Source organism: Indicator indicator, chromosome 10 (genome assembly GCF_027791375.1).
Source record: "Indicator indicator isolate 239-I01 chromosome 10, UM_Iind_1.1, whole genome shotgun sequence".
NCBI classification, from domain to species: Eukaryota; Metazoa; Chordata; class Aves; order Piciformes; family Indicatoridae; genus Indicator; species Indicator indicator.
In genome coordinates, this window is record NC_072019.1 from 18,552,399 (window position 1) to 18,576,281 (window position 23,883).

Here is a 23,883-nt window from a genome sequence, read left to right on the forward strand (position 1 = left end):
TCTCTGCCGGGGTCATTCACGGATGCTTTGCCTCCCACTCCATCGAGGGGGATGCCTGTCTTGCCCCTGTGGCTGTGAGGAGGGAGGGCTGAGTTGATCTACACCGTCTGAGGCTGTTCTAGAGGGCGCTGCACGGCTCTTGCCTAGAGGGGGCTGGGTTTACTGATTTAAGTAGCTCTGGCGCCTTCAGTAAGGTCTGACCTCGTGGGGAAGTTGTGTCCCCATAATAAAGTAAAGGCTGTCTCTGGAGATACAGGTGGTGCTCCCTGTGTCTCCTGCACACTTTAGTACCTAGGGTACATAAAATATCCAATGCCTCTGATGGCTGCACCTTTCCTTGAAACCCCATCATCTCACTAAGCAGCTCCCCTTTTTCCTCTGCAGGATGAGCAAGAGGAAGAGGAGGCCTTCAATCAGAAGCATGCACTTCAGAAAGCCAAAGAAGTCAGTCCCATGTCTGCCCCAAACATGCCTGCTATCGAGTGAGTAACCATTCCCACTGCTACCCTGGTGCCTCCCTGAGCCCAGTGGGGCTTCTAAGCACGATGAAGAGCTGAAAGTGGAGCCTGGCTCAGCTGGTTGTGGGACTGCCACAAGAAAAAATGGTCCCACAAGGAGTGACTCCCTCTCTGGGTGTCTTCCTGAGGACAGATGGATGGATGGAGATCTAGGAGCATGCTCCACTTGAGCAGTAGTTCCTTCAGAGTGGTGTCAGAGCAGGGATCAGGATATAGGGCTGTCAACTGCTGCCCCAAGCAACAGTGTCAGTGCTTGGGCATGGCAGAAGCCCACTAAAAGAGACTTTCTGCTCCAAATGAACAGCTCTAACACTCAGGGCGGCTGCTAGAGGTGGGGAAGGAGGCTGGGGAAGAGGAAGGTGTCTCAAGATTTTCTTGAAGAGGGGTGATACTTGTTCCCAAAGAGTATTTCTTCATGGCAAAGCTGCAGGAGAGCAGCTGGAGAGAAGGGAGCAGCACTGTCACAAATCTCCCCCAGGATCTTTCCCTGTTAGTGAATGTGGTTATGAGAGATGGAGCAGGTTTGTGAAACCACCTTTGACTGCAGAGAAATTTGATTTAGGCAAGAAAAAAAAAAAAGTCCTGAACCATGTAAACTGCCAACATGGTGTTAAGGAGCCTTGTCTCTGTGTTCCAGCAGAAGAAAAATCTGGTTTTTTTTCCTTTCTGGATGCCTTTTTTCACCTTTATTTTGCAGCATCATATGGTCTAAATCATATAAAACTTTCAAAGTCAACATTAGAAAGAGGTTGTTTGCTTTGTTTCCCAAAACAGTACATTTTAGTATGGCTGAAAGGACTCTTTTTTTTTCTTTCCTTTTTTTTTTTTTAAATATATATTTTATTTTTATAGAATCTCTTCCCAAGGAATTTTAGGTTTCATTCTGCTTTGAAACCCAGCCGAGCTCATACATGGCAGAATCTCTTGCAGCTTTGCAGAGAGAAACTGCTGTCTCAGGCAAGCTCTGATCTGGACAGGGTCAGAGGCAGCCTCTTTGTCTTGGCAGTGGTGGGATGTGATGGTCCTCCATCCTGCAGGCATCACCCAGGTGTTTAAAGGCAGCAGAAGCTGGGAGTACTTACAGACCCTTCATGGTCTCCCAGCAGCTGCAGATATTACCCAGGTTTGGGGAGTAATGGGATGCTCATAATTAATCTGAGCCTGGACAAGTACTTGGAGGGGAGTTTATGGGAAAGTCTGTGGATCATGACCATCTCTGGCTATTGGTGGGAAAGCATTGGATGAAGTGAGGAGGTAGAGGAATTTAGGCTGCAGAAGAGACTGGAGAATGGGCAGACAGGAGAGAGGAAGAGGAAGAGCCAGTCTGCATTAGGGCAGGAAGAAGGAGAGATGGACTATACAAAGACACTCAAGGATTTGTCCATGCTACACATCCCTGCTAGAGTATAGCTGGTTAGAAAAAGATATCTTCAACTTTTCGTTGTGGTCCTAGTGGCATTGAAATAGGAGGCATTGATATTTCCAGATTTTGTTGCTCCTCCATTAGGATGGACAGTGTCAGGGACAGAGCATGGAGTGCAATGCCATGGGTGCCCCCATCTTCAGCATCAGGTCTGTTGCGCTTTTGGTGGTGCTACACTGATGCCAGCAGCTGGGAAGGGACAGTGAGGGCATTGGAGCATGGCACAAGCCAGTACCAAAGGGCTGCTGGAAACTCAGTGTGGTGAAGCCAAGCTGTTCTCTGGATGTGTGCAGACAGAGATGGATTCGTTTCTACGTGTGTACCCAGCACAGGCATGTTCAGTACAGGCGTTCCTCTGCCTGTGGAGTGGTCCAGTGGTGCTTGGGGCTGCCAGCTCCTACGTGGCCAGGCTGGCGTGGGCGGCCACAGTGCTGCTCGGGGTATTGTATTGGTACATGAGTGCTGGCAGTGCAGATGGCTCGGGGCTGTGTTTGGAGAGTGGGTGGCCAGATGGACGCATGCGGCTGCTGTCATGTGCTGGTGCCTAACGTGTTGTGCGGATGCCTGTGAAGGCTCGGCCCTTGCTGGGGGGCTGACGGCGGGCGGGCACACAACGCGCTCCCCGCCTCCAGCGTCACACTGGGCTGCTCCAGGAGGTACTGACCACTGTGACTCACCCGAGGGCTGTGGGCATCGCTGTACTCACAGGATGGCAGCGAGGTGCGTCCCATACCTCCCATATCTCTCATCTTGCCTGCGTGAGCTCTGCGGGCACATGGGCAGATGGTCTCCTGTGTTTGGTGTCTATTTACTCATGTGTCCTGCACACAGCCATGGCATTTGCAAACTGGGAAAGCCTCTTAAGTCACGACATGCATATCTACATGTGCCTGTGGCTGTTTGCTTGGAGTTGTGCCTATCTAAATCTTTCCTGTACTGGATGAAGCTTTGACTCTCTCCAGCTGCCTGAAGTTGGTGTGGGTGAAGGGCCCTGACAGTCCTGTTAATCTCTGTGTCAGGGCTGCTCAGGTGAAAGGGGAATCTCAACCCTAGGTTCATGCCTTGCTTCAGTGGGGCGGTTTCACATTCACCTCTGTGTTCTCAGGGCAGCATCAACCCACATGGTGATGACTCTGAGCAGCTCAAGGCATTGCTTCCTCTTAAATTGCCACATGTTGCTTGAGAGAAATGAATTTGTAACAGTTTGAAAGAGCTGTTAAATATCCAAGGATGTACTAGAGCTTCTGAGGGGCTGCAGCCTGCACAACTCTTTTTGTGTCACTGCACAACTGGCCAGCAGAGAATCATCAAATCACAGAATCATAGAATGGTAGGGGTAGAAGGGGATCTCTAGAGGTCACCTAATCCAACTTCCCTGCAAAAGCAGGGCAGGCTGCACAGGAATGCATCCAGGCAAGCTTGGAAATTTGCCAAAGAAAGTGTGGAGAAGGCTCTGTGGCCACTACAGAATGGACCACAGGGTATGAGTATGAGCACAGGCAGCCTGGCAGGCAGCTCGAAGCTGGTGTGCAATTGTGTACCTGCAGGGCATTCACTGCTGCCTGCTGCACTCTGGCATCCATGGGCCAGCAGAGATGCCAGCTGCCCCGGGTGGGGGGGGCACCTTTCTGCATCGCTCCCCCGAGTCAAAGGAGGGGTGAAGGGGGATTGAACCCATTTGTTTTTCCTCCCCAGAAGAGACAGGCGAAGGAGACACCACATGTCGATGTGGGAGCCACGCAGCAGCCACCTGTATGTGGGCCGCGGGGGCGCGTGTCCGTCTGTGGCTCCTGTGCTGTCTGTGCGTCCGTCCGCGGGGCCGGCTCGCGCACTGCTCCCCTCTGGCCTCCCTGGCGGGGCGATGGGGGGGGGGTCGTGTGTGTGTGTGCCTCTATTTCGTGTGCACCCCCATCTGTGAGCGCGTGTGCTCGTGGGTCCCTGCGTGCCCCACCGCCCGCGGGCGGTGCTGCCCAGGGGGAGCTGTGTGTGTACACCTGTGTGCTCGTGGGTGTTCCCCAGGGTTGGGAAGGGCACATCTGTCTTCTCCAGGGTGTTTGTGTGCGGGTTTATGGAGCTGCAAAGGTGTCATGGCAGAGCCCAGCCCCCCCTAGAGCACACCTGCAGCCATATAGAGGAGCCCATTACAGCTCTTTCAGCTTCAGACAAGGAAAACCCACTGCTCCTCAGGCTTCTGTGCAGGCTTCCTACCCAGGATGTGCTGGGTGAAGGGCTGTCTTGGCTGAGCACAGCTGAGCACAGGGACAGGGGGAGACCTCCTGTGCCTGGTGACATAATCCATTGTAAATCACAGAAAGGTAGAATATAATCATAGACTGGTTTAAGTTGGAAGGGACCTTTAAAGGCCATCTAGTCCAACGCCCCTGCAGTCATCAGGGACATCTTCAACTAGAACAGACTGCTCAGAGCCTCAGCCAACCTGACCTAGAATATTTCCAGGGATGGTGCATCTACCATCTCTTTGGGCAACCGGGGACAATGTTTCACCACCCTCAGTGTAAAAAATTTCCTCCTTCTATCTAGTCTAAATTTCCCTCTTTTATTTTAGAGCCATCACCCCTCGTCCTGTCACAACATGCCCTGCTAAAAAGTCTGTCCTGATCTTTCTTAAAGGTCTCTTTAAGTACTGAAAGGCCACAAAAAGCTCTCCCTGGAGCCTTCTCTTCTCCAGGCTGAACACCAACTCTCTCAGCCTGTCCTCATAGCAGAGGTGTTCCTAGCCCTCTGATCATTTTTCTAGCCTTTTCTGGCCACATGTCTCAGAGGGCCCTCTGTCATTGACAAAAGCAGGTCTCAGACCTGGCATCTTTTCCTCTCTTACTCATTGTCCCCATCCCATCAGGACTGCCACTCTTGCTACCAGGCTGGCTCTCCTGTCAGAGTCCTCATCACCATCATCTGTACCATTAGGGTAACACCACTCCTAAGAGGAGCCTGGCTTCAAGGAGCTGGTGTTGTGAGGACATTCCCAGTGCAAGGAGGGATCCCTGGCTGCAGCAAGAGGACATTGCCGGTATTTAAGAAGGTCCCCCGGCAGTTACGCAAGGTGGTCACTTCCTGACCAGGACAGGGCAAGCTGGCGTGCTGGCTGCTCCCAGCAAGCTGGGCATGCTGCCTGCAAGCTTCAGGGCAGCTGTGAGGCTGCTGGGACTCATTCTTCCTCACCCTGATGTCCTCTGAAGGGGCAGAAGTACAGCCCTTGCCAGCACCAGAGTCATGCTGTGGAGCCTTGGGGGGACAAAGCAGGAGCCCGGTCCGTAGCCCTGGGGATGGCATTTCTATCTTCCTGGGATTTCCAAATTAAATCCAGGGTGGGTTCTTACCAGGGTGGCAGCTGGGATGCCAACACCTTGCTGTCTCCCGTTGCAGGCGGGAGCGTCGCCGTCGGCACCACATGTCGGTGTGGGAGCAGCGCACCAGCCAGCTGCGTCGGCACATGCAGATGTCCAGCCAGGAGGGCATCAACAAGGACGAGCCACCCCTCATCAACCCCCACGCCAGCATCTTCCGCAGGAAGAAACTGGGGGATGGTGTCACCCTGGAGAAATGTGCTGAGGAGCAGGGAAGCAAGGGTGAGCAGCCACGGGCTGAGGGACCAGAGCAGCCAGCCCCAGGAGCCAACCCTGGTGGGGGTGAGGACAGGAGGAGCCCATCACCCCGCGTCAAGAGAGACAAGGAGTCTTGGCACCAGAGGTCGTGCCATGGGAACTGTGAGTCGGGCGAGCAAGATGGGGCAGGAGGTGGCATCGAGGACAGAGCCAGGATGAGGCAGAGCCAGCGGCGCAGCCGGCACCGCAGAGCCCGCATGGAGGGAAAGGAGCCAGCCAGTGCCCTGGGGAGCCGCTCGGCCAGCCAAGAGATGGGGCTGGAGGAGACCAGTGCCACGGAGGGGGTACAAGATGGGGACCACCACGGGGATGCAGCTGCAACAGAGGCACTGATTCAGAGGGAGCCGGACATGAGTGGGGAGTCTGTCAGGTTGGTACCCAAAGAGGGCATCTTGCAGTTCCCGTGGCTCCTTGTCCTCTCTGCTTATCTCCTGGCATTTCTGTTTTTCCCCCCCATATCCTTCCTGCAGGACAAATGGGGTCCCTGCAGGTGATGTTGAGTTGGTCAGGACCACCAAGGAGGGGAGCCCCTCACAAGCAGCACCTGAGCCTCATCGGGGCAAGACTGACAGCCTGATGGAGCAGGACTGCAGCAGCCCAGATACCAGTGAGCAAGCACTACTGGAGGGCAGCCGCACTGTCAGCCGGAGTGAGCCTGACCTCTCCTCCATCACCCCCAACACCGAGAAGGCCACGGAGAGCACCACCATCATGATCGATGTCCACGACTCCGCTGTGGTACAGAGTGAGGACCCATCTCTCTTTCCTGAGCCCCTCTCCTGGCCCTCAGGGACCCTGTGGGGACCGAAAGTCTCTTGCAGGGCTTTCGCTTTCCTTGCTGCTCCCCACAGCATGTCTCTCCAGCATTACAGTTTTGCAGGGGAGCCCAAATGCAGAACTGATGTGTCACTGACTTGTGGGGGGATTCTCTCTTTCTCACCTCCTTCCTGTCTGCCCCTTTGCCTGATCCCTCCTTCATCTCTGCCCCAGGGAAAACACCTGCATTCCCTGTTTTTTCTAACACATCCACAGCCTCTGCCCTGCTCATTGCCAGTAAATCCCCCTGACAGCATCCTGCTGGCAAGGTGAGCAGCTTTAAATGGTGTTGTCAGTTAAACAGCACCACAGAAGCTGGCCTGGTTAAAACCCCTTTAGTCTGCTCATCCCGGCAGCTTGTGTCTTGCCTTTTGGTTCCTCTTTCCATAACAACATGGGGATGCAAAGCTGAAACCTAGGGGAGGTTGCATGTGTGACCATGTGGCAGGGACACCTCAAAGCACTGTTCAGGTGCAAGACCAGGCAAAGGCTCTCGCTTTCCTGCAGTTAGCAACAAGACAGATGGTGAAGCCAGCCCCTTAAAGGAGGCCGAGACCAAAGAGGATGAGGAGGAGATGGAGAAGAAGAAGCGGAAGAAGGAGAAAAGCGAGACAGGCAAAGCGATGGTGCCGCACAGCTCCATGTTCATCTTCAGCACCACCAACCCGTGAGATGTTGTTTTGGACTATAGGAGCTCAGGGCTGGGGAGGGCTGCAAGGGGGAATCACAGAATCTTTATGATTGGAAGAGACTATGAGGTCATCAACCCGAGCTGCAAACTCAGCACTGCCAGATCGCTACAAAACCATGTTCCTCAGCAGTGAATCTACATGGTTTGAAAATTTCTCTAGGAATGGAGACTCCTCTGCTTCGCTGGGCAGCTTGACAACCCTTTGAGTGTTCTTAATGTTCAACCTAAACCTCCCCTGGCACAACTCAAGGCCGTTTCCTCTCTCATCCTATCACTTGTTACTTGGGAGAAGAGAACAACCCCCTCCTTTCTACAACCTCCTTTCAGGTAGTTGTAGAGAGTGAGAAGGTCTCTACTACAGAATCCTTCTTAGGGAGGTCTTAGGCACCTGCAAATGGAGAGTCCCTTTGGGAAGGGGGATGAATATCTCCCAAAAGGCCGCATAAACAGCTATGGTGTTCCCCAAGCCCTGGCAGTGCTCTCCCTCTATTCCAACCACACTCATAGTTTTTACTCCTGACTGCTGATTGCCAGCTCTGATTTTTATTGAATTCTTGATACCTTTTTCTGCACTTTTCTGCTCCCTCTTAGCTCCTGTCCAGCTCCATCAGGCTAGAAGAATTAGCACCTCATTTTCTCTGGGGCTCCCCTTGGTTGGTTGTGGGGTGTCTTGGGGGCTGGGACAGCTGAGCCAAAATGATCAGCAAGCCCAAACCATCCTTCCAGCTCTCTTGTTTTGCTCCTCAGACTTTGCTGGCCACCTTTCTGCCCTGGAAGCTGGTGATGTGGGGTGGGTTTTGCAGGTGGGCCATGCCTGGGACTCAGAGGTCGGGGTGTGGGCTGTCTCCTGGCAGGGTGCGGAGGGCTTGCCACTACATCGTGAATCTGCGCTACTTCGAGATGTGCATCCTCCTGGTGATCGCCGCCAGCAGCATCGCCCTCGCGGCTGAGGATCCTGTCCTCACCAACTCCGACCGCAACAAAGTGATTGCAAACCTCCCCTGCTTCCCCCAGCCAGCATGCAGAGGGGCCTGGAGGATTTTATCTTCCATGGTGGGATCCATATGGGTGATGGATCGGTCCAGTTGGGTGGCAGCTCCTGCACTGTGCCGTGGGGTCTGACTTAGAATCATAGAATTGTCAGGGCTGGAAGGGACCTCAAGGATCATCTAGTTCCAACCCCCCCTGCCATAAGCAGGGACACCTCACACTAGGTGAAGTTGCTCAGAGCCCCATCCAGCCTGGCCTTAAAAGCTTTCAGGAATGGGGCTTCTACCACCTCCCTGGGCAACCTATTCCAATGGCTCAGCACTCTCATGGTGAAGAACTTCTTCCTAACATCCAATCTGAATCTACGCACTTCTAGTTTTGTTCCATTCCCCCTAGTCCTAACATTACCTGACATCCTAAAAAGTCCCTCACCAGCTTTCTTGTAGGCCCCCTCAAGATACTGCAAGGCCACAATAAGGTCACCTCAGAGCCTTCTCCTCTCCAGACTGAATAGCCCCAAATCTCTCAGTTCTACCCATCCCCTTCCTTAATGAACCCTGGAAATCCCTCTCAGCCTTCCACACACACGGTGTACAGCCTGGGGAGCCGACCAAGGTGCCTTCTCAACAGTAAAGTAGCTTAAACTGGGAAGATTCTGGTGTGCACAGGGACTGGTATGGGGGAGCATGATTCCAGCTTGCAGCATGATTTCAGAGCTTCTTGCACCATGCATGGGAAATGTTTATCTCTTGCCTACACACTATGCGTTTATGGCTGTCCCAAACTCTTAGGGAACAGACTGGGTTTGGGGCAAGCAAACTGACCCTCTGGTCTGCACGTGAGCCACGCAAGTCCCAGCACAGGGAGGTAATGAGGTCTGGGTGGGCATCAGTAAGCCCATTTGATGGCAGCTGCTGCAGAGCTGCCATGCCCTCTCTCTGCAGGTCCTGAGGTATTTTGACTACGTCTTCACCGGTGTCTTCACCTTTGAGATGGTTATCAAGGTAAGAGACCTTGTGAGGTGGCTTCACTGGGGATGCTGTGTCCTGCATCCACATGGGAACCAGCTCTGCTTTTTGGTTCTGGTCCTGGTCTTAAATTTGGATGATGAAGACTTTAAAACCTGGTTCTTAGCAGCAGGAGTTGAAAATGATCAGCACTGCTTTTATTGGTCTCCAGGCTCCCAATATATGTTGCTCCGAGACATACAGCCAGGGTCTAGAGCCAGATCTTCTGCTCCCCAGCAATGTCCCTGTCCCCAGCCTGCAGCTACTCTGACTTGATGGCTGAGCTGCTCATTCTCTGCTTGTTTTTTTTTCACCTTTCCCCCCCTGCAGATGATCGATCAGGGCTTGATCCTGCAGGATGGCTCCTACTTCCGAGACCTCTGGAACATCCTGGATTTCATCGTGGTGGTGGGAGCGCTGGTGGCCTTTGCCTTGGCGTAAGTGGCTCTCATCCTTCTCAGCTCTTAACCTTCTCTTGACTGGGGTGGGAGGAGGAGGCAATGGTGTGTTATGGCTGCTACTCCCTGATTTTTTTTTTTTTTTTTTTCATTTCTCTGCACCCTTCAGCTCTGGTTCTGGGATGTCTCCTGGTAGCAGTGTCTGGCTGCTCCAGAGATGTATTTCTCCTTGTTTATCAATGCTGGTGAGCAAGCAGGCAGGGGCAAAGCAAAGCAAGTAGGAGATACTAGGATGAGGTTGGTGGTGAAAGTGGTCTTGAAAGAGTACAGAAGAGGCTGTTAGGGGAAAAGGTGGCAGAGCTGGTTACCTGCTTCACATTCTGGGTCTCACAGAGACAGCAATAGCAGCAGTCTGCCAGGTGGAGCTGTCCTCTGAACATGTTAGTGCTGGAAATGGTACCTCTAACTGGTGGCTTTTCCTCTGCTCCAAGGAAAAGCATTGCCCCAGAGCCCTGCAGAGACAGGGATGCAACTGGTGGGGTTTATGTTTACTTCCCTCTGCAGCATTGTGCTGAGGGCAGGGTGCTGTGTTTGCTCTGGAGCATGTCCTCGCTGAGCATCACCTTGCAGCTGGGCTCTGCTACTGAGCTTGTGGCACTTGTGGGTCCTCCTGCACAGAGTGGCTTGATGTCTGTTGTGCCCATGTCATGGAGGGCAGGAACACATGGGGATGAGCTTCATATGTCCCTCTGCCCTACTCCATGCTGCCAACTGGGTCAGGTGGTGTAGTGTGAGCACAGGGAGGTGCTGGTACCCAGAGAGTGGGTGCCAATGTGACACGGGCAAGGGGCACCCCCTGGTCCCCAGGGCCCCATCAGTGCCTGTGGAAGTAGAGAAGAGAGGAGAGGCTCACACTCCTTTGTCACACTGTTGTTCTCTCTTTGTGCCTTTGTCACTGGCGGCAGTGGTGTTAGTGCCGGTGAGAAGGGAGGGCCTGGCAGCCACGCAGACTGGAGCCCTGTCCTTGTCCAGGTACTGTGCCAGGCTCTTGGGGTGGCCAGGTCTGAGCCCCGAGGCCACTTGATGGATTACAGCCCATAATCCATCCCTCCCATCCCACCCCAGGCTGGGTGGCAGTTCCTTCCCCTTGCTCTCACCCACTTGCACCCTCCCTGCCTCATTGCTTTTGCCTTCCTCACCCTCCTCACCCCTTCCTTTGCCCAGTGCTTGCAGCTGCTGCTCTCTCCTCAGGAAGAGCACAGGAGAATTCAGCTTGCTCGGCACAGGGATGAACCAGCCCCTGGGCTGGGCAGGGGGATGACCAAAGACCAGCATGGGGCAGGTCCTGCTGGCTCTGAGCACCAGGTAGGCCACCCAGACTACAGTGAGGATGAACTGAGCATCTCCAAGCTCTGACTGATCTCCTCTCTGCCAGGGCAGCCCCTCAGAGCATGTCTTGTGAGGGCTCAAGGGCATCAGCAGCCTGAAGATGTGCTGGGTGGTTTGAAGGTCTTTAGGAGGACAAGGAAGGTTTTTCTTTCCAAGGCATCTTTCATCATGGCTTTTCGATGGCTGGATGAACATAGGTTGATGGCCCAGCTTGCTCCCGGGTGAATGAGTGTCCTCACCACCACTAACAGTACCATAATTGGTGCTTACTGTCTCCTTGTCTCCACCCCACAAAGGTGACACAGTTTTGGGATGGCCCCTGGAGCTGGCAGGGTCTCTGCCTGCCAGTGCCAAGCATGAAGGGAAGCTCCAATGCCCTTTCCAGTCCTGCTTGCCACCTGCCTGCCTCCACCCAGCCTCCCAAAGGAAAGACAGGTCCCTCTGGCCATGGTGCAGCTGAATTCTCAAGGGTGAGCACCCCCTTCAGCCACAGCACTGAACCCCCTCCCATGAAAAGTACCTTTGCATCTCCACATCCTTTTGCAGCAAGTATTTGTGTCTCCTGCCCACTCGTATAGCCATAGCTGGCTAGATACTGAGTCACCTGTGTTGCAGATGAGGGCTCTCTACAATGTAAACCTGTGGGATTGTCCCTCTCCCCCACATCTGACAGTGGCTCCTGCTGGGGCAGATGATCTCATGGCTTCAGATGTGAGGGGAACAAAGGAACCACAGCGATTTCCAGTGGGTTTATACATTATAAAGCAGCTACAAGGACACTTGCCTCTCCCTGTGGCAGCCCGCTGCTGACACAGCTCCGGGGATGTTTGCCAGCTACATGTGTCCCAACCTGTCACCCACCTTCCCTCCATCCTGATCTTGAAAGAAAAACTCTGGTGGTGACATCTGTATCCCTCTCCTTTTATTTTCCCTCCATGAGTTCTTTGATGTGAGCCTGGGGTGGATATGTCCTCCTTCTACCCCTCCTCACATCCACAGTGCTGGGTGGACAAAGTGGTACCCATGGAGTGGCTGTGGTGATTATGTGGGTGAGAGTGGCTGGTGGCCAGGTCCAGCACTGGTTGAAGAAGTGCTGGGACATGCTGTGCTGTTTGAGTTTTCCACCCCTTTTGCCTCCTGCATATGGTTCAGGTTTCCTGCGGGGGTCCTGGGTAGCTGTGGGAACAGCAGGAGGTCTTTGAGCTACTCCAGCAGTGCCACCATCATCTTGCTGGGCTTTTAGTACTACATCCAAATCATCAGTAAGCAAGTGGCCACCCATAAAGCCATTTCCTTGTGTGCCATGGCAGCTTGTCCACTGCCTTATGAGAGCCCATCAATCCCAAGTGAAAGGCTGTCTTGGCCCATCTGAGACTCGCCACGTGGAAAGCGACAGCATCAGTCCACATGCAGCCAAAACAAAAAGCCTGATGCACAAGTGTAAATCTCCCAAGAGTTCAAATCAAATTAGCTGAAAGAACCAGAACTAAAGACCCTGCTTGCTTTGGCCTCCTGTGGCACACTCGGAGGGGGCATTGCCAAGAGGATAAGATGCCTGGGCCTGTGGGCTTGCAGCAGCTGGAAAGGCTGAGTGATGGAAAGGTTGGTGGAAAGGTTGAGTAGTCAGTCAGCTTATGTTGTCTTACCTGGTGAGCAAAAGCAGGAGTTGCCAAAGAAGGGCAGTGAAGCTGCTAAAGGGTCTAGAGACCAAGTCTTATGAGGAGCAGCTGAGGGAATTGGGGTTGTTTAGCTTGGAGAAAAGGAGGCTGAGGGGAGTCCTTCTTGCTCTCTACAACTCCCTGAAAAGAGATTGGAATGAGGGTAGGGGTTGATCTGTTCTTCCAAGTAACAAGAGATAGGAACAGGGAAGGTTTAGGTTGGATATTAGGGAAGGTTTAGATTGGATATTAGGAAAAGTTTTGTCACCAAAAGAGTTCTCAAGTTCTAAAACAGGGTGCCCAGGGCAGTGGTGGAGCTCATATCCCTGGAGGCCTTTAAAAACTGTGTAGATGTGGTGCTGAGGGGCACAGCTTAGTGGTGACCTGGCAGTGCTGGGTTAATGGTTGGACTTTATGATCTGAAAGATCTCTTCTAGCAAAAACAATTCTATGATTCTCCACCCAGAGGTACCCAGCAGAGGTGGTTCTTTCTTTGCTGAGAATCATCTCCTTGTGCCTGTCAGCAGTGGTGTTTGGAAGCAATGGACCCTAGGTACTGCAATATAACCCAATGTGACAGTTGGGACAGAGGTCTGGTATCCCATCACAGAAGTGCTCCAGAGTTGATCTACCACCTTTTCAACACACCTTCCACCTGTTTCACTGACATGCAGCCAGGGTCTGGGGTTATTTTTATGTTTTTTAAGAAATGTTTTACTTTGTAGGCTTTTGGTTTTATCTAGAGACCTTGTAGACCACCTTAACTTGTCCAATCAGATATCCTACTGGGCTTCAAGAGATCCCACACTGTGCCTCAAGCTCTTAATTGGTGGATTTCTTGCTGGAGGTGATTTGTCAGAGTTAGTTATTGTGGTCTTGCAGATATGTTCCCTCAGAGGCACCTACCTGTGGCTAGTTGGGGCCAAGCCTTGAGGTACCTCCCCAACTCTTGGCTTGAGGTGACAGAATGAGAAGTAGTAGCCTGAAATTTTGCCAGGGGAGGCTTAGGTTGGATATTAGGAAAATTTTCTTTACTGAAAGAGTGATCAGGCACTAGAACAGGCTGCCCAGGGAGGTGATTGAGTTAACCATCCCTAGAGGCATTCAAGAAATGTGTGGACATGGCATTTCAGGACATGGTTTAATGGGTGTGATGGTGTTGGGTTAATGTTTGGACTAGATACCTTAGAGGTCTTTTCCAAATGAAATAATTCTATGATTCTGTGTGCTTCACCTGCTGTTGCCTCTTGTCCCACTGTCCCTGAGTTCCTCTTGCAGGAGGGTTTTCACTATGCAACCCCCTCCCAAAACCTCCATCAGGGAGGGCAGGGGCTCCCAGCTTGCTGGATGGGTCCCTCCCTGGAGATAAGCCCCATCGTGGAGGACACAACATGGTCTACTCATCATGCCTTTCAATCCAGGTGTGGGGTGGCAGTCAGCTACCCAAGAGGCTGCAGTTGTCCCAGTGCAGCTCTCCCAACACTTTTCTTACCTTTTCCCTCTCTTCTCTCTTTTCCCCTCTCTCTGTTGATGCTATTTGGTGGCTGCTGGGCTGGATCACCGACAGGAATGCTTTGGGGTAACTATGCCAGATGGGTCACCCTGGGGTGCCAACCTGGGGAGAGTGGGGGGGATGGGTGCAGGCAAGTGTCCATCTGCCTGATGCCTCTGCTGACCCTTAATTGTGCTCCTATGCTGCAGAGATGGTGTGAAGCATGGTCAGGGGGAGCAGGACACAGGAGAAGTGGTGTCACTACAGAGCTGAAGGCTCTGTCCCAGTGGGGGCTTTGCCTGCACTGCCCTTAAAGGGCATGGGATGTGGTTCATGCCAAGCTCAAGGGGCTGAGATGAGCTCAGTCTCAATTATAGACACAGCAAGGCCAGGCTTTCTTCTGGGTGTTATCCAGCCCTATATCCCATATTCATGTTGGGCCTCAAGCAAATACACAGGAGGTTTCCTGAGGTATGAAGAGGTCCCTCCTGAGCAGATGTAAAGCACTACAATTGAGTTGTCCTTGGTAGCAGCTTACACTAACTGAGCACTGCCATCAAAGCCTCACCCCAGCCTGCAGTCAGGTGCCCCAGCTGCTTACCTGGGCCCTGACCCTGGACAAAGCAGGAGATGGGAGATGTAAAGTGGGTCTTGGGGCTGTTGGTGCAGCTGCTTCCCATACACCTGTGGGGCTGTGCTCCCAGGGAAGACTATTAATTAGTGGTTTTGTTTACATCTCTTAACGATTAAGCCCATTATTGCACTCCCTGTTGCATTAACCTTCACAAAGGAGCTGTGTAATTCAGAGCATCTGTTATTGTAAGTCATTTCCTTATTGCTTTTTTGGGGTGCTGGGTGGATACAAACTGTGCCACCTTCACCAGAACCTCTCTTCTACATCCTTGGATCCAGCCCATGGGCTTCACTTAAAAGACAAATAAAAAAAAAACCCTTGCATTGTGGGATTAACCACCATGTTCATGAAATGAGGGTCAAGAGGGCTTTCAGTGCTGCTTTTCTAAATAATCCTGATAGTAGGTTCTCCCTCCCTCAGCTGACTTGGGGTGGAGGCAGCTGGATAAGGAAAGAGAGGGCTGAGGTGTGAAATGGAAGACTAGGCTGATCAAGTTGGGTAGCACTGATGGAATGAGGCAGAAAGCCGTAAGAGACAGGATTTGTGCAAAGAAACCAAGCTCAGAACAGCTCCTTCCCTAGGTGAATCTGAGGAGAAAGGTGCCAGTGCTGAGGAGGAGAGGGATTGCTTCATTTTTCATCTCTGCCAGCTGTCAGCACATGTGGTGGAGGAGACTCCTTTGGGTGGGCTGAGCACTCAGCAATTGCACATTTGTGATTGCTGGTTCTCCTCTTCCCATCCTTATGCATGCTGGGGTGGGGTGTGTTGTCAGCTGATGAAAATCCCTGAGCTTCAGGCACAGGTCTTTAAGGTCATTGTTTCTCTGTTTTATTTCTTGGTCCATGTGCTTCCCTCCAACATGGTAGGACCAACAAAGGCCGGGATATCAAGACCATCAAGTCTCTCCGTGTGCTACGGGTCTTGAGACCCCTGAAAACCATCAAGAGACTACCCAAGCTGAAGGTAATGATCCCCACCTCCTGCCTTCCATCTGTCTTCTCCAGCATGGACTGGTGGGTGCTGGGACCACATGCATCGATTTGCTTGTGAGAGATGAGCAAATAACTTCCAAAGCATTTGCTGTGGTTTAGGAGCCCCATTTTCAAACAACATCCTTCAGGTTCCTTCATATTGGGAGGTGAAATGAGTCATTGCAAGCAAGTCTGGAGCTTGCAAGGCGTCAGAGTTAGTTCCTCTACCAGGGAAAGTGAGTCTAGAGCAGGCAGAAGACACCAAAGCCCAGATGCTCTTTGGATAAAATAAGCTGCCCTGGTTTGATAGAGCTCAAATCTCTTTCCAAAGTTCATTATCTTTCCCACCAGAGCAGCCTGCAAACAACAGGATTTTGTGTGCTGTGCTGTCATGGTGTTGTACCAAAGCAAGATTTCCCACCTGAATAGAGGGATTATTTATGCAGCACAGGTAGGATTATGGATTTCCCACCTTATCTGGTGGAGTATGGAGCCAGAAAGGAGTAAGAGACTGAGGAAACCCTGAGGCTTTTGCACAAGATGATGTTTGGCTAATGGATAACACCCAGGGTGCACCTCAGAGACATAAGTTTTGACCCCAGCTCTTCTTTCCAATCAGTGGATGGATTAGCCTGTGTCAGGTCATTTCTGGACACCTTTGTCTTCACCAGGAAGTAGGAATAAGGACATTTCTCTCCTTCTTAAAGTGCTGTGAGAAGGAGGGCTGAGAGCACAGCCTGGGAGGTGCTGCTACACAGGCCACCGCAGACAGAGGAAATTTGCTCTGCCTTGTTATTTGGGATAGTATGAAACAAAGAAGTGTTTACTAATTGGTCCTGAGAGCTGCTAATTGCATCATCAGGGCTGTCCCCTGTCTGCTGACCTGGTTGCAGAGAACATTGGAGGATATAAATATCTGTCTCTGCTGCTGTCTCGAGGGCTGCTTGATGTCCATGTGTCTGCATATGTCACTCATGAAATAGTCCCTTGAGGAAGAGAAAGCCCAGGTCTTCCCTCCTTTCCACCCCAGGAATAGGAAATATCTTTCTCAATGGTAGTCTTGAGGAAGCTTTTGATCTTGCCCTTTGCTAAAACCCCATGGTGAGCTGTGCCCTCTCCTGCAGGCTGTCTTCGACTGCGTGGTGACTTCTCTCAAGAATGTCTTCAACATCCTCATCGTTTACAAGCTCTTCATGTTCATCTTTGCTGTCATTGCTGTCCAGCTCTTCAAGGGGAAGTTTTTCTACTGCACTGACAGCTCTAAGGACACAGAGAAGGACTGCATGTAGGTGCCCTGTTCAGTAGGTCCAGTGCTGCTGACACCTTTGGCAAAGGCAGGGTGCTGAGTAATGTCATCTTTGGGTTCCTTGCTCATGACTAGCTCTTGGCCATAGTCTCTTGGGGTGGATGTCTTGGCCTGAGCCTTTTTCCCATTGCTATGTCAGCACTGGACATCCTTGCAGGGGATGCAGGATGCAGAGCCCTCTATTTTGATCCTGTTCTCTTTTCTCCTTCCCCACAGTTGTTATCTGCCTTTTCCTCATTTCTCCCTCCAGGGTCTGTGTCCCCACCATACACACATGCTGTCTCCAGGGTTTAAAACTGCTGTCTCATAGTCTGGCAGCCTAAAAACCAAGGTCACTGCTCTCTCTCCACCTTGCAGAGGCAACTATGTGGATCATGAGAAGAACAAAATGGAAGTGAAATGCCGGGAATGGAAACGCCATGAGTTTCACTACGACAATATCATCTGGGCTTTGCTCACCCTGTTCACAGTCTCCACGGGCGAGGGTTGGCCCCAGTGAGTATTCTGTTCTATTCATCCCCCTTGAATTATGGTGGGCATGTCCCCATTGGGGCGGTTGGGTTAATAACTGGCGACAGCCAGGTGGGAGCAAAAGAGAGACCTGCTGGGCAGGAAGGAGAGGAAGGATTAGAAATTACATCAGGGCAAAAGAACTTTAGGCCCCCGATATGGAGCTGGAACTGTGGCTGGTGTTAGCTTCTTCCTTCGGGAGTAAATGATGGATGGTCCCTTCTCTTCTGTGGCTTTGAGGTAGATCTTATCTCAAGACCAGAGGACTAGCCCTTTCTTCATGCCCATGTGAGCTTGGGCAATTTTCTTCTCTGTAGGTGAAGCACTGGAAAATCCATTTTCCAGCAGAGGCCCAAGTAAAACAAGCTCTAGTCACTTAGGAATTGTCCTTGTAAAGCACATTAAGGCAAAGGTTTATCTTACCATTGTTGCAACTGTGGACAAAGTGGGTCCCCCGAGAAGCACCATGTGGTGGCAGTCCTGATGGGCATATCTCTGGTTGCTTTTCTTCTCCTGTCTGCCCACAGGGTGCTGCAGCATTCAGTGGATGTGACGGAGGAGGATCGCGGGCCCAGCCGCAGCAATCGCATGGAGATGTCCATTTTTTATGTTGTCTATTTTGTGGTCTTCCCTTTCTTCTTTGTCAACATTTTCGTGGCTCTCATCATCATTACGTTCCAAGAGCAAGGAGATAAAATGATGGAGGAGTGCAGTCTAGAGAAGAATGAGGTACAGTCTGGGGAGGGCGGAAGAGGACGTTTCCATGTGTTTTCTGCAGTTTGGGAGCTTGGAGCTTCCTGGGTGTTGAAAAAGTGTAAGAAAGCGATGAGCCACCTGCCTGCCCAGCTCATGGAGGAGAGAAGTGTGGCAGCCATCAGCCAGGGTCTAATCCATGCTGTTTTTTTCCAGCGGGCCTGTATTGACTTTGCCATCAGCGCCAAGCCCCTCACGCGGTACATGCCCCAGAACCGGCACACCTTCCAGTACCGAGTCTGGCACTTCGTGGTCTCCCCATCCTTCGAGTACACCATCATGGCCATGATAGCATTGAACACCGTGGTGCTGATGATGAAGGTGAGCCTGTCAGAGCGAGTCTGTCCTCTTTGGGCCAGTGGGGAGAAGGAGGATCAGTCAGGATGGGAGTGGAAGGTATTTTTGTTGTTTCTAGGAGATGCTCTGAGACAAGAGTCTGAGGACGTATGCCCTTGGCATAGGCACTTAAAACACCACATGACCCAAACTGGAGGCAAGATTGATACTCCCTAAATGAGATAACCCAGACTGTCTGGACCTCTTAACTACCGCAGAAAGATCTGAATTTACTCTGTGCTTCCTTCTTAGAAGGAGCAGCAGCTGTCCTGGAAAGTGGGATAGAGAGGGGACAGCCTTGAGTCACTCAGGGCAAGGAACATAGATCAGTACAGGTCTTCCTGGGACAGACATCAACCAAGAGGCTGGCAGGCTCCCTCCTGGCTATCAATGTCTCTCTCTTTCCATCAGTACTACTCTGCTCCATACACCTATGAGCTGGCCCTGAAGTACCTGAACATTGCGTTCACCATGGTGTTCTCTTTGGAGTGTGTCCTCAAGATCATTGCTTTTGGCTTCCTGGTGAGTGGCTGCTCCTGTTCTTGATGAGGGTGTTAATCTAGGCTTTGGCAGCACACAGGCCACATAGAGGAGGTGTTAATAATGTGAGGTTGTTGCTATTTATTTTGGGTCCTAGCCTGAGAGCTGCTTTTAGGTTGGAATGGCTTCTTTGGTTCTCATTGAACTTCCTATTGCCAGATGCTGGTGGGGGAAGCTACACTGTTGCTTGACTTTTTGCCTTGTTTCTCTGGACCCATGCAACAGTTGTGCTGAAGCTACTGCCATCATGTTGGTGGCTGTGGTTCCTTGTCCTCCATAGCAATGCGATGCTGTTTCATTGCTGCCCTTGGGCTGTATTAGTTGGACCAGACCTGACCAGCAGTGAGTTCTCCCTTCCTAGTTCACACACTCAAGTCCTATCATTTAAGATCTGAAGCCATGGATTCCCTTTTCTTCAGCTACCCTGCTGCTTATGAGCAGCTGTCAGATTTGTTCTTTCGTTGTTTCTTTCCTGTTTCTAATCTATACTGGGAGATGAGGTCCACTAGCAGGAGGGTTTCTAGTCACCCTCCCTCCTCTCAGCAGCATGGGCCATGGTCAGGTCTGGTCTTGCACCAGCTGCTGCGCAAACATCAGGGTCTGAGGTGGGTCCCGATGCTGATGAAGAGGAGAGTAAAGCATCCTCATGGCTGTGAAGGTTGGCATTGATGAGTTGTAGCAGCCTGACCAGGACTGGTTCTGGCTGCTTTTCCCACTCCCATTCACCAGCCTGGCCTGTTGGGTGGGTGAGTCATCTCCCAGGAGAAGTTGCTTGCTGCAGGCATGCTCAGATCTGTCACTGTCTCAGACACAGGACAGTGATCCATGCTGTGGCCGCATACAAATAGGTGATAAGGTCTCTGTTGCCATCACCGTTGTCCACAAGCAGCCTTGGCCCACATCCCAGCTCCCTTCAGACCTGCCATTCCCGAGCTCCAATCCATGTTCCCTTTCTCCTTTCTCTTGCAGAATTATTTCCGAGATACCTGGAACATCTTTGACTTCATCACGGTCATCGGCAGCATTACGGAGATCATCCTGACAGACACCAAGGTGAAGCAGGGGCTGGGAGCAGCAGGGTGTACGGCTGTGGGGGGTGGGGAGGTCCCACCTCCCTCTGACCTTCTTCATCTCTTCCCAGCTGGTGAACACCAGCAGCTTCAACATGAGCTTCCTGAAGCTCTTCCGGGCTGCTCGGCTCATCAAGCTGCTGCGCCAGGGTTACACCATCCGCATCCTGCTCTGGACATTCGTGCAGTCCTTCAAGGTAAGCCACAAGTGCCCTGGTCTCCTCCCAGGCCATGGTGCTGGGGTGTTGCTTCCAAATGCAGGCTGTTCTCAAGCTCTTGCTGACTTCTTGACTTCTACGGGAGATGGATAGGCACAGCTTACCTGCTCACTGTGCTTTTTGTATTCCTCTGGAGCTGGACCTGTGCTAACTGAGATGACTCATCTGCTTCTCTTGCAGGCCCTCCCTTACGTCTGCCTCCTGATCGCCATGCTTTTCTTCATCTATGCCATCATTGGCATGCAGGTGAGCACAGACATCTCAGTGTGCATCCTGCTGGCTCTGACAGGCTGGACCAGCATGTCCTCAGTATTATGCACAGTAGCCTGCCTAGTGCCTGCCTGTCATTGCTTCACTCAGTCACCGTGTCCAGGAAGGTCCCGAGGGTAGAACAGCTTGTTTAGGAGCTGCAGTGCCGCATGCCCTGGGGGAGCTGCCACAGGCTTGTTCAGTCAGACTCCACAGCTGCCTTCCCAATTTGTACCCTTGGAGATGTGGCCTTGGGGGCTCAGCTGGTGATCCTGTGAAGCAGCTGCTTTCAAATTGCCCTCTCTTCATGTAGAAATCACACCCTATGACCAAGTCCCTAGCAGCCCCAAGAGATGGATTTCATGCCTGAGGGACCTGGTGAGCAGCCTTCTGCTTTTCCTGTCCAAGAAGCCAGATTGTGGTGGTGATCCCTGCACCTTGCCCTTCCACCTTGGCCCTCTGCGTAGGGGCACTGTGATGATCCGGTTGTGCTGTTGCACCTACCAGGTGGTGGGAGGTCTGCATAGCATGGCAAGATGTAAGCTTTCCAGGCTCCAGCTGGTAAATAAGAAGCATGTGAGCTAAACCTCTCAGCTCTACACGTGCCGTGGGGCTGGCTGGGTTCCGTGATGACTAAATCCCATGCTGAAGATCTGACAAAGCATCTTCAACTCTGAGCGCCTAGGCTCCGGAGCCTCCCGAGGAGCGAGCTGCCGCAGGACCCAGCGCCGCTGCCTGCCGCGCTCTGCCAGTACGGGCAGATTTTGGGGAGGTAGCAGGCAGCGAAGTGTCCCCACACTCAGGCTGCTTGGCAGTGCTGCTGTTTCATCTCTTCCACCCCCTCTCTCCCACCTTGAGAGTCCCATGGTTGGTCTTGGCCTCTCTGTCCTACACCTCTCAGCACCGGCTCCAGGTGTTCTTGGTGCTAAACAACCACCCTCTGACTCAGCCCCCATCCCTGCCGTGTGGTAGTATTTGATTTATTTTTTTTTTATTATATATTTTTTTTGACACCATTGTGAACAAATCCCTAAGCAGTAAAGTCTGTGGGCGTTATTTGAGCAAAATAGCTGGAGGCAGAAAATATTCTACAATTACACATTCCAAAAAACCTGTACAGGGAAAAAAAAATACTCTGCAGTTGGTGTATTTTTAGGTCCATGGAAAGTGGAATAAATATTTAACATAACAACAGCACATTTTTTCTATTTGAGGCACTCTATGATCATTTCTTATGTGCCATTGTGGCCTTGGGTTAAGGTCTTTAATAGGATATTGTCCACATCTGGGGTTTCATGGCCTCTTTTGGCTCTGGGGATGGTAGTCCTACCTACCAGATAAAGAAAGGATGAGAGAACTGGCTTTGTTCAACCTTGAGAAGAGAAGCCTCAGGGGAGACCATATTACCATGGACCAGTACATAAAGGGTAGCTACCAGGAGGATGGAGACTCCCTTTTTATAATGAATCCCACGGAAAAGACAAGAGGCAATGAGTACAAGTTACTGCTGGGGAGATTCTGATTGGACTCCAGAAGAAAATGTTTCACCATGAGAACAGTTAAGAGATTGGAATCGTCTTCCAAGGGAAGCAGTGGATTCTTCTACACTGGACAGTTTTAAGACTCAGCTTGACAGGGTGCTGGGCCAGCTCATTTCAACTACACTATCACCTAGAAAGGTTGGACCAGATGATGCTTGGGGTCCCTTCCAACCTGGCGTTCTGTGATTGTCTGGCTTTCTGTGGTGGGTCAGCAGCTGGTCTGTTCCTTCCCTATCTTGGTTTGCACCACTGTGCTGAACTCCACTGTCAGTGGGCATAAACTTGAACATGGGAAGTTCCATCTAAGCATTAGAGGGAACTTCTTTGGTTTGAGGCTGGCAGAGCATTGGAACAGACTGCCCAGAGAGGTTGTGGAGTCTCCATCTCTGGAGATATTCAAAACCCTCCTGGACCTGTTCCTATGTGATCTCCTTTAGGCGATCCTGCTCTGGCAGGGGGGTTGGACTTGAGGATCTTCACAGGTCCCTTCCAATCACTACCATTCTGTTATCGTGAACCATTCCCCCACCAAGGGTAAAGCTCATGAGAGTTTCCAGGACCATGACACAGCACCCACCCAGGATGGTACAACTCATCCCTGCACCTCCAGCACCCATGGGACTTCTGGGTGCTGTGTGGAGCTCTGATACTGCCCATAGCACAACAGAGGGATGGATGTGGAGCAGTTGGACATAGCTGATCCCAAGTCCTCTGTGCTCCTGTTTCCATGGCACCTCAGCCTCTCTCAACCTTTGCTGCCCACTGCAAATCCCTGCTGAGGAGAAGAATCTCCTTCCCTGCTCGAGGCCAGCTCCTTGGTGCACTGGTTGTGTGCTTGGGTGTTTTTCCATGGAAGATTGTATGAGAGGGAGGATGTCAGCTGCTTCGGGTGCTGGGTATGCCCACAGCGATGGACGTGGCACAAGATAGGTTCCTGTAGTGTGCCAAGCTGAATGTGCAGCTGCTTCCTGGCCACTGAGCTTTTGCCTGAATAACTGAGTCCTTTTTTCTCCCTCCTATAGGTTTTTGGCAATATCAAACTTGATGAGGAAAGCCACATTAACCGGCACAACAACTTCCGCAGCTTCCTGGGCTCCCTCATGCTCCTCTTTAGGTGAGCAACCGCAGAAAAATCCTTGGGCAGCATTTCTGGGTGCAGGCTGGGCAGGTTCTCACAGCACACTCTTTGGTGGAGGTCATCTTTTGGTGCTAGAGTCCAACTGGGAGTGCACAGGGCCACAGGAGCTTAGGAACCCTTTTTTTTCCTGACCCTGCCCCAAAAAGATTGTCTGTGCCCCAGTTTTTTGGACCAACTGGCTGGGGAGAGTGTGTTCTGTGTACCAGGAGCTACACCTTGGCATGGATGCTGTCATGTGGGTCCAACATGGTCACTGCTAACTCAGTTCCTCATTCCTCTGCACACCAGAGAGGTGTTTTGATTTGGGCAAGGGGTTACACAGCTTCTTGTGAAGAACCTTCTGGGGGCATCCTTCCCTGGCTCCATCCTGTGCCACCATGAGCTGCTGAGCACAGCTGTGTTGGGTGCAGGAGTGCCACAGGAGAGGCGTGGCAGGAGATCATGCTGTCCTGCCTGGAGGGCAAAGGCTGTGAGCCGGACACGACAGCGACGTCTGGGCAGAATGAGAACGAGCGCTGTGGCACCGACCTGGCCTACGTTTACTTTGTCTCCTTCATCTTCTTCTGCTCTTTCCTGGTGAGTTCCTCCTCCCTGAAAGCCCTGGGGGTT

At 51.9% G+C, this 23,883-nt stretch overlaps 1 protein-coding gene across 1 annotated transcript in view; it reads left to right on the forward strand.

Moving 5' to 3' along the window:
- The window catches only part of CACNA1E (calcium voltage-gated channel subunit alpha1 E), a 105,105-nt gene that overhangs the window by 61,796 nt on the left and 19,426 nt on the right, over positions 1 to 23,883 (forward strand). Inside the window, exons 18-37 of the mRNA XM_054384678.1 lie at positions 385 to 482; positions 3,637 to 3,693; positions 5,329 to 5,937; positions 6,038 to 6,312; positions 6,891 to 7,050; positions 7,929 to 8,058; positions 9,009 to 9,068; positions 9,402 to 9,508; positions 14,084 to 14,095; positions 15,509 to 15,605; positions 16,738 to 16,898; positions 17,277 to 17,414; positions 17,957 to 18,158; positions 18,339 to 18,503; positions 18,930 to 19,040; positions 20,028 to 20,111; positions 20,200 to 20,325; positions 20,527 to 20,592; positions 23,159 to 23,250; positions 23,685 to 23,850. Of these exons, the coding sequence (XP_054240653.1) occupies positions 385 to 482; positions 3,637 to 3,693; positions 5,329 to 5,937; positions 6,038 to 6,312; positions 6,891 to 7,050; positions 7,929 to 8,058; positions 9,009 to 9,068; positions 9,402 to 9,508; positions 14,084 to 14,095; positions 15,509 to 15,605; positions 16,738 to 16,898; positions 17,277 to 17,414; positions 17,957 to 18,158; positions 18,339 to 18,503; positions 18,930 to 19,040; positions 20,028 to 20,111; positions 20,200 to 20,325; positions 20,527 to 20,592; positions 23,159 to 23,250; positions 23,685 to 23,850 (2,916 nt within the window). The remainder of the gene's footprint in view (positions 1 to 384; positions 483 to 3,636; positions 3,694 to 5,328; positions 5,938 to 6,037; positions 6,313 to 6,890; positions 7,051 to 7,928; positions 8,059 to 9,008; positions 9,069 to 9,401; positions 9,509 to 14,083; positions 14,096 to 15,508; positions 15,606 to 16,737; positions 16,899 to 17,276; positions 17,415 to 17,956; positions 18,159 to 18,338; positions 18,504 to 18,929; positions 19,041 to 20,027; positions 20,112 to 20,199; positions 20,326 to 20,526; positions 20,593 to 23,158; positions 23,251 to 23,684; positions 23,851 to 23,883) is intronic.